The sequence below is a fragment of the Orbicella faveolata genome, unplaced genomic scaffold, assembly GCF_042242905.1.
Source record: "Orbicella faveolata isolate gen_17 unplaced genomic scaffold, um_ofav_v1 contig_12, whole genome shotgun sequence".
NCBI classification, from domain to species: domain Eukaryota; kingdom Metazoa; phylum Cnidaria; class Anthozoa; order Scleractinia; family Merulinidae; genus Orbicella; species Orbicella faveolata.
In genome coordinates this window covers 8,820,174-8,835,000 of record NW_028301539.1, presented here as the reverse complement: position 1 = coordinate 8,835,000, position 14,827 = coordinate 8,820,174, and the positions used below count along the sequence as shown (strand labels likewise).

At 37.6% G+C, this 14,827-nt stretch overlaps 1 protein-coding gene and 1 pseudogene across 1 annotated transcript; both read right to left on the bottom strand.

Moving 5' to 3' along the window:
- Positions 1-1,713: 1,713 nt before the first annotated feature.
- On the bottom strand, positions 1,714-4,544 carry LOC110046508 (uncharacterized; annotated as a pseudogene).
- A 67-nt stretch (positions 4,545-4,611) lies between these two features.
- Positions 4,612-8,536, bottom strand: LOC110046521 (sphingosine 1-phosphate receptor 1-like). Its single transcript, XM_089283713.1, has one exon. It carries the CDS (start codon positions 7,507-7,509, stop codon positions 6,631-6,633), a length of 879 nt encoding a protein of 292 aa, XP_089139839.1. The 5' UTR covers positions 7,510-8,536; the 3' UTR covers positions 4,612-6,630.
- Between the last annotated feature and the right edge of the window lie 6,291 nt (positions 8,537-14,827).

Sequence of the window (14,827 nt, the reverse complement as noted above, 5' to 3'; positions counted from 1 at the left end):
TAAATTCGGAATTGCGAATTACAGAAAATATGCATGGTATATATGCGCTTTGTTTCTTTTCCTTTCATTTTATTTTCGTCTTCAGGGGACTAGGGTCAAGCTGTCAAGAGATTACAAAAGAGGCGACAGAGGCTACCACTTTTTTTAAAACGGTTGTAGTTGTATTTTTTTTTTTTTTCTCCTTTTCATAGATATGTTTTAAATACAGTAAGAAATCATTTAGTTTTGGAGAACATTTTTTCTGTCTACATAGCCAAATGTAATATTCAGCATTTAAGCAGCAGAAGTTAATTTGGAGTTTATGTTTAGAGCTATCCAGCCTTAGACCCAGTGCTGTATCAGGCTCTAAAGGTGTCTCTTTGGCAATGACTTGGCAAAATTTTAGCCATACTTTAAAACTGGTCCAAAAATATTGAGTTTTTGGGCAAGCCCAAAATAAATGTGCAAGTTTCTCTGTTTCTCTTTCGCAGAAAGTACATTTATCGCTATCGACGAGACCAATTTTTTTTCTAGAAGATGTTTGTTGATATTCTTCTATGAAGAAATTGAAAATTGAAAGGTACAAGTTTTGTCTTTTGTTGACTTTGGGTGATTCACTTTTTCCTGATGTAAGTTTCTTATATGCTAGTCTACTAGAGTTTTTGCTTTTTAAAAATTTTAACAAGAAACTTTCATGTTTAATCGAGGTTCTGATATTATGGGGTATATATCTTTGAGGAAGTTTTATTGAAGAAATGATTCCAAGAAAGGTTGAAGGTCGGGCTGTCAGGTCGTGTATAGTTTGGAAAGCAGTGAGCGAGAGAAACTTTCCGGAGTCATCCATTAAATTTTCTACTTTTGTTATTCCTTTAAGGAACCATTCTTTAAAAGACACTGGTCTGTTCCCAACTCTTATAAGTGGATTATACCATAAGGGCGATGACCTATAGTGATAATCTGATACAATCTTTTCTTCATAATTGGCTTCTGACCAGATTTCAAGAATTTCTTTGAAAAAAGGATCTGATACTTTAATAATGTTACGACTGTCTTTTATGTTTAGATTTCCAGTTAGCGTTACTTCACCTCCATATTTTTCAAGTTCTGAGTCAAAAAATCTTTTCCAGCTTCCACAGTTTTCCTTATCTAGATACTGCTTTATCCATGTGGCTTTGAGAGATCTATTAAAGGAAGCTATATCAATCATCTTAAGTCCCCCTTCTGAGTAATCATTAATCATCACCTTTCCTTTTATTTTGTCGCCTTTGCCATTCCATAAGAAGTTATCAACATTACATTTATCTCCTTTATTGCTGTATGATTTGTTTGAAGAGGAGGAAAAATATATACCAGTTGTGAGGCAATGAGGCTTTTTAAAACAGTAATTTTACCTAAAAGGCCAAGTCTGCGAAGTTTCCAGCATCCCAGAATCGATTTAATTTTTTCTATTTTATCTTTGTAATTCAAAGATATAGTAACATCAGGGTCTGTTGACAACCATACGCCTAACGTTCTGACTTTTTTTTTTCCCCAGGACAAAGTTTAAAATCCCAATCCACACTTGCACCGATCCACAAAGCTTCTGTCTTGTTGCTGTTAAGTCTGAGGCCGGATATATCACCGAAATAGTCTATTATCTTCAAAGATTCTAGAAAGGATTCTTCGGAGCCATCTAAAATAAGGGTCGTGTCATCTGCATATTTCTTTGTCCTTTACAATTATGCCACGAATTTCTTTCTTTCTTTCTCTTTTTTTTTTTTTTTTTTGGCGAATTGCATTAGCGAGTACTTCTACAGAGAGAATGAATAGATACGGTGACAGAGGGCAACCTTACTTAACTCTCCGCTTGAGCTCAAAGAAATTGCTTGCCCATCCATTGTTTAAAATACAGCTTTCCCTATTGCAGTAAAATACTTTTAACTAGTTCAGCAATGATGGGCCGAAACCAAAGTATTGGAAGGTTTCACGAATAAAGGGCCACTCTAGGGTATCAAAGGCTTTTTCGAAATCAAGAAAAAGGAGCAGTCCCGGCATATTGTTTGCTTCTGAAAATTTGATGATGCTGTCCATTAAACGAATGTTTTCTCCGATAAATCTGTCTCTAGTGAAGCCGGTTCTTCGGCAACACTTGGTAATCTTCGGAGGTCCTCGGTACTCTTCAAAATTTTTCGGAAAATATTCGACAACGTAAGGGTGACCTTCGGTCAAGTTTTGGGAAATCGTCGGAAATTATCGGATAGTGTTCGGAAGTCTTGTGAAAATCGTCAAAAACGCCGTCATCAGTATGTCTATGCAATAAAAAGAACTTTACTCGTTAGCTCGAAGATATGAATTTTATGTTCTCGTGCAAGAACAATATCTCAGATATTGTTCTTGCCAGTCGAACATAAAATTCATATCTTCTCCCCACCGTGTAATATCCTCTATCTATTACGTGCTTCCAAATCCGTTCAGCTCAGCAAGATTGCGGGAAAAAAAAAACAAAAACAAAAAAAAACGTATGCAAGGATATGATAGGATAGGGTAGGACAGGGTAGAAGAGTAGCTAATTTCTTTACATTCCAATTGCCCCACTTTACGGATAAACTGAATTTGTGATTTATTCAGCTGCTTTCTGATGTTGTGGTACTCCTGATTAGTTCATATTGGCTACTTAACCTACACTGGATATTACCTTGAGAAATTTAAGAAAGGTTTTTAATATACATCTTTGTAGCTAAACCTAATGACTTTTATAGCTTACAAACATATTAATGAATTAGTTATTATTTTTTGTCAATTAATTACTTATTTATTTGATGAAATAACTATTAAGTTACTTCTTTTCACTTAAGTTTCGGTTGTGTATCAGGCGCAGTAAAGGACTCAATCGAGTGCGCATCGTGCCGTAACTTGCATAGATAACCAACACAGATAGGAAAAGGCAGGAATTGATAACCACCATAATATAAACCCTGCCCACTTCACTGTGGTATGTTTCTAGCAAGGAGAACTCAGTTAGTACATGTTAACGAGATCTATCAGCAAAAGATATCTATTGGAAAAAAAAAAATATTTATTTTAAGCAACTTTGGAAAAAATATATTTTAAGCAACTTAAATTTATCTTCAAAGTGAACAAACATAACTACAAACTTACATACAGGGCACTTCTCGCCAAAGAAGAACTTTACTTCTTTGGAATATCGGCTAACTCGGACTGTACTTACTGTGTCTAGCAATATTCGATAAGTCATACTTTCATTCTAAAAACTCCTTTAGCGCAAAGTGATGAAGAATTTCCTTTTGGTAAAAACGTAAATACCGGTCAAGTATGAAAGAAATCAAGTTATTACGCAATAAAATAAATACCCCGCCTGGATGGTAAAGCATGTTAGTCCATCACTAAGTTGACCCCACATTAACTTGCGGATTTTTACCTTGGGAAAAAGAGACACTGTGAGAGTGCACATGCATGCCCAAACAAACATCACCAATGACCCCACTGGTTGATCGGAGACTAACACAGCCATCGAGCCTGCCACGAGCCTCTGAAAAGTCGTACTATATTTCACAAATTGCGCTCCGCATTCTGCAATTTCCTCGAGAAAGCTCTTAATTCGATATTTTGCGGACGCTTTCTCCGGCATTTTTTCAGAGCATTTTGAAAAATTGGCATCCTTAAGCTGTACACAGATGGATTTACCATGGAATTCCCAAGCTGCCACGAACCTCTGAAAAGTCGTACTATATTTCACAAGCTGCACTCCGCATTGTGCGGTTTCCTCGGGAAAGGTCTTATTTCAATATTTTGTCGACGCTTTCTCCAGCATTTCTTAAGAGCATCTTCAAAACTTGGCATTCTAAAGCTGGAAACAAATGGATTTACCATGGAATTCCCAAGCTGTAGAACAATCACAAACCACACCGCCAGCGAAGAGAAACATGAACAGAAGTCTCTTGTTGTGATCATAACGAAAGCGGGAAACCAAAGGACGCAACGATTTTTCTCTTGTTGCTTGGTTTTGGAAGTCTGATACAGGTGCTGTACTCTGCAATCGTAAACGAATCGTTAGGTAACTTGCACAGATAACCAGCAGAGAAACAAAGAGAGCCGAAGCGTAGGTGGCAGCAGCATACATGCTGTCTATAAGATATATCTCCAACAACGTCACTCCACTCATACAAACTCCAGTTACCCAGACGATAACAATGCTGTAAACGTCAGCACGAGTACTTATTACACGATGACGAAATGGCCACAGCACGAGTAAACACGTTCCAGCGAAATTAGAACGAGAATAGGCACTGAGGTACTGCTACCAAATACTTGGAATGCCCACCAAGGACTTTCTATTTTCTCTTCTTCGTTTCCACCATTGGGAATTGTGTTAGCCGCGAGAACCAGAGCTTCTCCTAGTCCTACAAGTAAATCCGTCAAAGCAAGGTTGATCAGGAGAAGAAACGTTCGTTTCAAACGGAGTCTCTGGGTCCAGAAAACAAAATTGTGAGCACGTTTCCCGTGACGATGATGGTTACCTCGAGTGTAACGATTAGAACGAACACAGCGGCAGTCGTTGAAAGAAGCACGATTTAGTTTTCCTTGCTTCGTGGAAGGATGTATGCTCCGTATTTCGTTTTTTTTTTTTTTCCCTGAAACACCTGTTATTTTTAAGGGGACTACCAATCTCAGTAGTCAAAATTAAAATATTTTTCTCACGAACGAACGAGGTAGGTTTTGACAGCTGGCAGTTTGTCATCAGTCAAGCGTGATTAACAAAAATGATATCATCCCTTTATTTACTGATCTACGCGGTTAAAACGTATTTAAATTAATTTTTAGCTTGCAATTATGTGTTTGCAACATTAATGAAACCGAAAGTCATACACCACTTGTTGTAATTTCGGTGAATGAAACATACAATACCTATTTATCTTTAGTATGGCTACTTTTCAATCGTTATTGTCCCAAACCATCTGAGTTACAAGAGATGCGCGCTTTTAAGAATTATTAAAATATGTTAAAAGAGAATAATTAAGGTTTATTCGTTATCCCATATTTACTTGAAGACCACTCGTTCAATTTTTATCTCTGCCTCATTTCTCCATTTTTATTTTATTTATTTATTTTATTTTATTTTATTTTTAATTCGAGTATGCTTATATCAAGTTATGAATTTAACATTTATTTTTTTCCCGTTGTAGCGCGTTCCACCATTGATCATTATATTAAAAAGATTCAGAATATTTTGCATAAAGACCTCAGAACACAATAGGCATCATTAATGATCGACAACAAAAGCTGTACGTTAATCTATTTTCTATTTGCCTTTTGAGATGTCTTTTGTTTAGACACAGATAGCTGTAAGTAAATACACGTCGATTATTCCGAAGGTAATCTCCGCAAAAAGGTATAATTAAGAATGAACATATCACGGAGAATTAAACAGTTTTTTCATAATGAGCTTAAAAACATCAAGGTATAAAATATTGCGTTTTTACGTTATCCTGTTCAAATAATTATTTGGCATGTACTATGGCGATTTAAATGTCGAATTTTCACAAATACTTGTTTAAAATTTCGGTATAACAATAAAAGCTCTATTTCATTTTTTTGTTTGTTTTTTTTGTTTTTTGTTTTTTTTTTTCTTTCCGAAAAAAAAAAAGCCAAACGCCATTTGGATTAAAACGAACCAATATTTAATAGATAAATGTGAAATGCCAGCATAAACGTACAAAGTTTCAGAGCTTAACATTTACTTTAAGCCCTTTGATGCATCGCGTGAGCAAAAGTAGTTATGAGCTGTAATAGCTTTTTATTCGTAAATTAAAGATAAAGTCTTAAGTTCCGTTCACTTAATTAAGTTTCGGTTGTGGACCATGTGCAGTGCAGGACTCAATCGAGTGCGAATTGTGCCCTAACTGTGCATAGATAACCAACACACATAGGAGAAGACAGGAATTGATAGCCACCATATCTCATACCCCCCTGACCCACTTCACAGTGGTATACGTATGTTACTAGCAAGGAGAACCCAGTTAGTAAATGTTAACGTCATTTCTCAGCAAAAAGATATCTATTGGAAAAAAAAAAAAAAAAAAAAAAAATCTGTTTTAAGCAACTGAAAATTATATGCAAATCGACTGAACAAACTTATAGAATTTTGCTGAAAAATTACACATAGGACACTTGTCTCTAAAGAAGAACTTTCCTTCTTTGAAACATCGGCAAACTTGGACTGTACTTACTATAACAACAAAGATTCGATAAGTCATACTACGGCTTTCATTCTAAAACACTCTTCAATTAAATTTTACAATATTTTAATGAATTAAACGTCACCTCTTTCTCGCAAACTGATGAAGAATTTCCTTATGGTAAAAACGCAAATATCGGTCAAGTGTGCAAGAAATCAAGTTATTATACAATAAGATAAATAAATCCGTCTCGGTGGTAAAGCATGCTAATCCATCACTGAGATGACCCCAGCATCAGCTTGGCGGATATCCATGTTTACCTTGGGAGACAGAGACACCGTGAGTTCTGTGAGAGTACCTTGCCCAAAGAAACAACACTGACAATGACTCCATTACTCGATCGGAAACTAATATGATAATTACATGTATTAGGCCATCGAGCCTGCCACGAACCTTTGAAAATTCGTACTATATTTCACAAGTTGCACTCCGCATTGTGCGGTTTCCTCGGGAAAGGTCTTAATTCAATATTTTGTCGACACTTTCTCCAGCATTTCTTAAGAGCATCTTCAAAAATTGGCATCCTAAAGCTGTAAACAAATGGATTTACCATGGAATTCCCAAGCTGTAGAACAACCACAAACCACACCGCCAGCGGAGAGAAACATGAACAGAAGTCTCTTATAGTGATCACAACGAAAGTGGGAAACCAAAAGACAAGCGATACAGCGACCACTATGAAAACTGTCCTAGACATTCGCAACGATTTTTCTCTTGATGCTTGGTTTTGGAATTCTGATATAGGTGCTGTACTCTGCAACCGCAAACGGATCGTTAGGTAACTTGTACAAATAACCAGCAGAGAAACAAAGAGAGCCGAAGCGTAGGTGGCAGCAGCATACATACCGTCTATAAGATATATCTTTAACAACGTCACTCCACTCATACAAACTCCAGTTACCCAGACGATAACAATGCTGTAAACGTAAGCACAAGTACTTGTTACACGATGACGAAATGGCCACAGCACGGAGCAAACACGTTCCAGTGAAATTAGAACGAGAAAGAGCACTGAGGTACTGCTGCCAAATACTTGGAATGCCCACCAAGGGCTTTCTATTTTCTCTTCTTCGTTTCCACCATTGGGAATTGTGTTAGCCGCGAGAACCAGAGCTTCTCCTAGTCCTACAAGTAAATCAGCCACAGCGAGGTTTATCAGGAGAAGAAACGTTCGTTTCAAGCGGAGTCTTTGGGTCCAGAAAACAAAAATGGTGAACACGTTTCCTGTGACGATGATGGTTACCTCAAGTGTAACGATTACAACGAACACTATGGCGGTTGTTGAAAGAAGCATGATTTACATGTAGTTTCCCTTGGTTCGTGGAAAAATTTTTCCTCCGTAATTGTTTTTTTTTTGTTTTGTTTTGTTTTTGTTTTTGTTTTTTTTTTTCCTGAAACGCCTGTTAATATTGAGAGGACTACCAATTTCAGTATTCAAATTTAAAATATTTTCTCGCGAACGAACGAGGTAGGTTTTGACAGCTGGCAGTTTCTCATCAATGAAGCGTAATCAACAAAAATGATATCATCCCTTTATTTATCTACAGGCTTAAAACGTATTTAAATTAATTTTTAGCTGGCAATTATGTGTTTGCAACATTAATGAGAACCCAAAGTCATGCACCTCTTCATACAATACCTATCTATCTTCAGTATGGGTACTTTTCCATCGTTTTTCTCCCAAACCATCTGAGTAACAAGAGATACGCGCTTTTAAGAATTATTCAAATATGTTAAAAAGAATCATTAAGGTTTATTCATTATCCCATATTTAATTGAAGACCACTCGTTCAATTTTTGTCTCTACCTCATTTCTAGATTTTTATTTTATTTATTTATTTATTTACTTTTTTTTTTTTAACTCGAGTAAGCTTTTATCAAGTTATGAATTTAACATTTATTTTTTCCCGTTATAGCGCGTTCCACCATTGATCATTATATTAAAAAGATTTAGAATATTTTGCATAAAGACCTTAGAACACAATAGGCATCATTAATGATCGACAACAAAAGCTGGACTTTAACCTATTTTCCATTTGCCTTTTGAGATGTCTTTTGTTTAGACACAGATAGCTGTAAGTAAATACACGTCGATTATTCCGAAGGTAATCTCCGCAAAAAGGTATAATTAAGAATGAAAGTATCACGGAAATTATACAGTTTTTTTCATAATGAGCTTAAAAACATTAAGGTATAAAATGTTGCATCTTTACGTTATCCTGTTCAAATAATTACTTGGCATGTACGATGGCGATTTAAACGTAGAATTTTCACAACCACTCGTTCAAAATTTCGGTACAACAGTAAAAGCTATATTTCATTTTTTTTTTTTTTTCCAGAAAAAAAAAAAAAAGGCTAAACGCGATTTGGATTTAAACGAACCAATATTTAATAGATAAATGTGTAATGCCAATATAAACGTAAAAGCCTTGAGGGATTTACATTACTTTTAGCCCTTTGATGCATTGAGTGAGCAAAAGTATTTATTACCTGAAATAGATTTTTATTCGTAAATTAAAGATAAAGTCGTAAGTTCCGTCCACTTAATTAAGGTTTCGGTTGTGGATCATGTGCAGTGCAGGACTCAATCGCGAGTGCGGATGGTATCGTAACTTGCATAGATAACCAACGTATATAGGAAAAGGCAGGAATTAATAACTACCATAGCATACCCCCTAACCCACTTGACTGTGGTATGTTTCTAGCAAGGAGAACCCAGTTAGTAAATGTTAACGAGATCTCTTAGCAAAAGATATCTATTGGGAAAAAAAAAAAAAAAAAAAAAACTGTTTTAAACAACTTAAATTTATATGCAAAGCGACTGGACAAAGAGAGTCGAAGCGTAGGTGCAGCAGTATACATGTTGTCTATGAGATATATCTCCAACAACGACTCTCCACTCATACAAACTCCAGTTACCCAGACGATAACAATGCTGTAAACGTAAGCACAAGTACTTGTTACACGATGACGAAATTGCCACAGCACGGAGTAAACACGTTCCAGCGAAATTAGAACGAGAAAGAGCACTGAGGTACTGCTGCCAAATACTTGGAATGTCCACCAAGGGCTCTCTATTTTCTCTTCTTCGTTTCCACCGTTGGGAATTGTGTAAGCCGCGAGAACCAGAGCTTCTCTTAGTCCTACAAGTGAATCAGCCACAGTGAGGTTTATCAGGAGAAGAAACGTTCGTTTCAAGCGGAGTCTCTGAGTCCAGAAAACAAAAAATGGTGAACACGTTTCCTGTGACGATGATGGTTACCTCAAGTGTAACGATTACAACGAACACAGCGGCGGTTGCTGAAAGAAGCTTGATTTACATGTAGTTTCCCTTGCTTCGTGGAGGAATTTTTGCTCCGTAATTGTTTTTTTTTTTTTTTTTCCCTGAAACACCTATTAATTTTGAGAGGACTACCAATCTCAGTAGTCAAAATTAAAAATATTCTTTTCTCGAACAAAGGCAGTAGGTTTCGACAACTGGCAGTTTCTCATCAGTGAAACGTGATTAACAAACATGATGTTATCTCCTTATTTATCTACAAGGTTAAAACGTATTGAAATTAATTTCTAGCTTGCCATTATTTCGCATGTGTCTGCAGCATTAATGAGAACCCAAAATCGTACACTTTTTCTTGTATTTTCGGTGAAGGAAACATACAATACCTATTTATCTTCAATATGAGTACTTTTTCATCGTTATTATCCCAAACCATCTAAATTACAAGAGATGCGCGCTTTAAGAATTATTCAAATATGTAAAAGAGAATAATTAAGGGTTTATTCATTATCCGATATTTAGTTGAAGGCTACTTGTTCGATTTGTATCTCGGCCTCGTTTCTCGATTTTTATTTTATTTATTTATTTATTTCTTTACCTAGCTATCTATCTATCTATCTATCTATTCATCTATCTATTTATTTGTTTATTTATTTATTTATTTATTTATTTTTTTTTTTTTTTTTGAGTTCGAGTATGCTTATATCAAGTTTCATAGATAGGACCCTGCGCGCGCTCTGATTGTTCGAAAAGCCATGTTTTATCAGAGTATAAAACATAGAAAAAGCGTGTTTTATTGTTTTGCACGTGTAAAATCTATATCATAAAGCAAATGAAGAAGCCTAAACCGTGTATTACACTGTGATGAAACTCTCCGGACATTTGAGAACACTCGAGAATTGCCTGCGGCTCAAGTTTTCTACATTTCCCTCATGTTCTCCAATGCCCGTCGTGTTTTATCACAGTGTAATACACGGCTTAAACTTCTTTATTTTGTAAATGAACTTCACATTTATTTGTTCCCGTTGTGGTGCGTGCCACCATTGATCATCATATTAGAAAGTTTTAGAATATTTTGCATAAAGACCTTAGAATACAATGGGCATAATGATTGACAAGAAAAGCCTATCGTTAATATTTGACTTTTGAGATGTCTTTTCGTTTAAATACAGATTGCTGAGAGTATATACACAGCGATGATTCATAAGGTAATCAGCTCCCCAAAAAGGTGTTATTAGGAATAAACATATCACGAAGGCTTAAACATGCAGTTGTTTAATGAGCTCAAAAACATCAAGACATGATATATTTACGTTATCCTGTTTTATTTATCCTGTTCAAATAGTTACTTCGCAGATACTATGGCGAGTTAAACGCATAGTTTCCACAACCACTCGTTCAAAATTTTGGTATAGGAACATTGTCATAATAATGTCTTGAAAAAAAAATAATAAAAAAGCTATATATTTCAATATTTTTTCCCAGAAAAGAATAAAAAATAGTGAACATGATTTGGCTTAAAACGAACCAATATTTGGTAGATAAATGTGCGATGCTAATGTAAACGTAATGGACTCGAGAGCCTTACATTTCCTTTTAGCCTTTTGAGTCCCTTTGATGCCTCGCGTATGCAAAAGTCGTTCACGTCGGGGCTATTGATGTCAGTCAAATTCGACTGAATAATAATAATAATAATAATAATAATAATAATAATAATAATAATACCGTATTTTCTCAATTAAATGCCGGACCCCGATTAAACGCTGGCCTCGTATAAACGCCGGGTCCACGAGGCCAATTTTGAAATAAACGCCGGGGGCGTTTAATCGAGGCCCGGCGTTTGTTCGAGGCCCCGGCGTTTATTTGCGTTCGAACCAACAGTTTGATTTTTCCCTTATTAAATAGCACTACTGCGACATACTAGTACGCTATGGTGTTTTGATAATCTTAATAAACGTTCAAAAGGAAAAGTCCGGCTTAGCATAACAAGAATAGTAGCTGTACAACAAAATAAAACAAAATGTTCGTGTTCGTGTTGTCATTAAGTCTTATTACTGATGACGCACTTTCTTTCGTGTGTTATAGTGCTAACTGTCACTAACATTGCGAGGATCCCTCCAGCGTTTGTTTATGAGCTGTTTCAATCTTGTCATAAGTTGTCCTTTCTGAGAGGAAATCGCACATTGAATAGAAATAGGGACTTCAAGGCCACCTTGTTCCAAGTTGCTAGCTCGGTAGGTTTCCTGTCTCACTTTAGCCGAAATTTTCCCTCCATGTTTACAAAGAAGCAAAGAGCGGAAGAGTGTCCGACATTTATCTTCTCATTATCAGGGTCATGCACACGGTAAACAGCCATCGCACACGGATCGTACTTGTTGTTTTCTTCATGACTTACAATAAGACCTTCGCCGATCGCAATATCTTTCCAGTGTTTTTCGGTAACGTGGTACCCTCGCACACAGCAGTCAAATTCAAATGTTTCCTCGGTTTCTTGAGTAGCCATACGTATATTAAGGTCTTACTACAATAAGGATAGAGACCAAATACCACCTAGCTTAGCCGTCTTAGCAGAGGAAAGCAACAAGAGTGGATGGTTGCGTTACATGCGTCACCACACACGTGCATAAACTTGACCTGGCATTTAACATGCTTCATGGTGTAAAATAACACTGTGCCGGCACGTCAACATTTTTCAATCGTTGTTAGGATCATGGACAACGATACTATCAACAATTCCACTGAATCTCCCAGTGGATCAAGTCAAGAAAATGATCAGAAATCGCCTCTGCAGAGAGGTGCAACTAGTGGAAAGGGAAAGAAACGACACAGTTATAGCATAAGCACAAAACTCGAAGCAATTGTTCATGCAGAAAGCAACAGCAAGGAAGCCGCCGCACGAAAATTTCGCGTGGACGCTAAGAGAATCCGAGAATGGTGCCAAAAGAAAGCGGAGTTTGAGAATGCAGCAAACCCAAGGAAAATACTAAACGGTGGCGGGAGAAAGCCTCTTTCAACTGAGCTTGAGGAAAGAGTACTCGAGTGGATTCACGATATGAGGGCCACGAGGTCAGCGCGTTTCAAGGCGGGCAGTTAGCAAGAAAGGAGAGATCATTTGGCATGAGCTTAAGTCATCGAACGAGACTGATGCCCCCGCTGGTTCTGACAACAACAAAGAGATATCCCAAGAAGTCTTCAAAGCACGCAATGACTGGGTAGCTCGCTTTATGAACAGACATGGATTAACTTTGCGCAAACGTACCTCCCTAGCACAGCATGACCCCGGAAACCTTATTGATCGTGTCATCAGTTTTATTCTTAACGTGAGGCGCAAATTTCATGAAAAGGAGTATGCAAAGGAAAACATAATTGCTATGGATGAAACACCGATCTGGCTTGATATGCCAAGCTCTACTACTGTGAATGAGGCTGGGGCATCGAATGTCACCATAAGGTCAACTGAACATGAAAAAGATAGAGTAACTGTTTGCCTAGCGGCCAAGGCAAATGGGCAAAAACTAAAGCCATTCATCGTCTTCAGAGATGGGAAAAGAGATATAAAGAGGATGAATGAAGACAGACGTTTATCCGGAAAGTGCATCATCCGCTCCTCGGCCAATGGATGGATGAATGAAAGCGGTCGAATGGGTACAGTGTGTTGTAGGCCGCCTATCATTTGCTCCGAGACTTCTTGTCTGGGACACATACAAATGCCATATGACGAATGGAGTAAAAGAAGCCCTTCGGCAGGCTGGTGTCGATTCAGCGTTGGTACCTGGTAGCTGCACAAAATATATCCAGGCTCCCGAAGTGTCATGGAAAGAGCCTTTTAAGGATCTGTGCCAAATAGCGTACAATGACTGGATGGCAGAAACAGAGCATGAAGTAACCCCGGCTGGTCGAATAAAGGCACCTTCACGGCGCAGCTGTATCGAGAAAATATTATCGGCCTGGGAAAGCCTCCCAAATGACGTAATCAAGAAGAGTTTTGAAGCGTGTGCTGTCTCATTGGCCATAAACGGATCAGAGGATGAGGTGTTTATACTAGTTTACGATACGTTAATTTTGCCATTGTTTGTTTATTGCGATATCGCTTTGAGCCGCCTGTTACAACAAGACCAGGACAGACTACAGCGTCTACAACAAAGATCTATACCCGTATAATGAGAATTATACTAGGGCCGCGGAGCGGCCTGAAGTTATAATACAAATTAAATGAACAGATGAAGTGAGAAATATATGAAACAGAAAATGGTAGGAATTTCCCGGTTAGTGCTTCAAACCACTTTTTAACGCCATGAGAAGGGCGACCCCCCCTAAAGAAACAATAAAAGGGGCCTGGGTATACCCACTAGGCCCTGGGACCTAGATCTCGTGGTCCCATGATGCTTCGGTGGCCTTTTGACGCCATGCAATAGACAGGCAAAAGAGAAACCCCATAGAAGGGAGGGAAGAAGGGTGGTAAGCTCATATATTTCTCACTTCATCTGTTCATATAATTTGAATTATAACTTCAGGCCGCTTCGCGGCCCTAGAATAAATCTCATTATATTTCAGAGACTCCGTTCGAAATATATGAGAAAACAAATGGTAGTTTTTAACGCTGCTACTAAGAGCAATAAAACAGCCATGGTTCCACATAACAAAAACATTTAAGTCGTAGATGCACCACGCACAGAATGAGCTTTAAAAATTTGACTGTCTATTCCTGCTACACTCATAAAGGTTTGTAGCTAACGCCCCAACGATGTAGAAGTGACCAGTTTGTGGAGGCGTTTAAATGAAATAAAAAACTTATCGGGAAGATAAAACGGGATAACGGGTCGAACGTTCCTGGATGATTTTAGATATTGTCTAAAACAATCTATGGCACAGAGCTTCTTGTCTTGGTCAAAGCGGGCAAAAAATGCTTCCGCTGGTTTATCTGCACTGCCAGTTTCTCTAGGGACGGCGAGTTTGAAAAACACCCCTTCTGGAAGGACGCTACAATGTCTGAGATCCAGGGAAACCAAGGCAGAAATCCGTTCAGGACAGATTAATGCAAACGGGGTGACTAACTTCATTGAGATAGCTTTAAGTAATAGGGTGCTGATTTTCCCCAAAGAAATCATGTATTTAATCATAACATCAACATTCCAGGTATGGGAATACCTGGGCTTTGTTATTGAAAGCTCCTTTAAGGAACCTAGTAACGTAAGGATGCTGGCCCACTGAAAAAACCATGTATCTTTGGATGAGTTGACGAAATAGCTAGGCCTTCGTTAAAGAGTTCTGTTAAGAAAATTAGAATGTCACTTATAGATGACGAAAGATGATCAATTTGCGGTCCAGAGATACG

Coding starts and splice junctions, on each gene's coding strand:
- LOC110046521 (XM_089283713.1), bottom strand. CDS start 7,509: ATGCTTCTTTCAACAACCGCCATAGTGTTCGTTGTAATCGTTACACTT.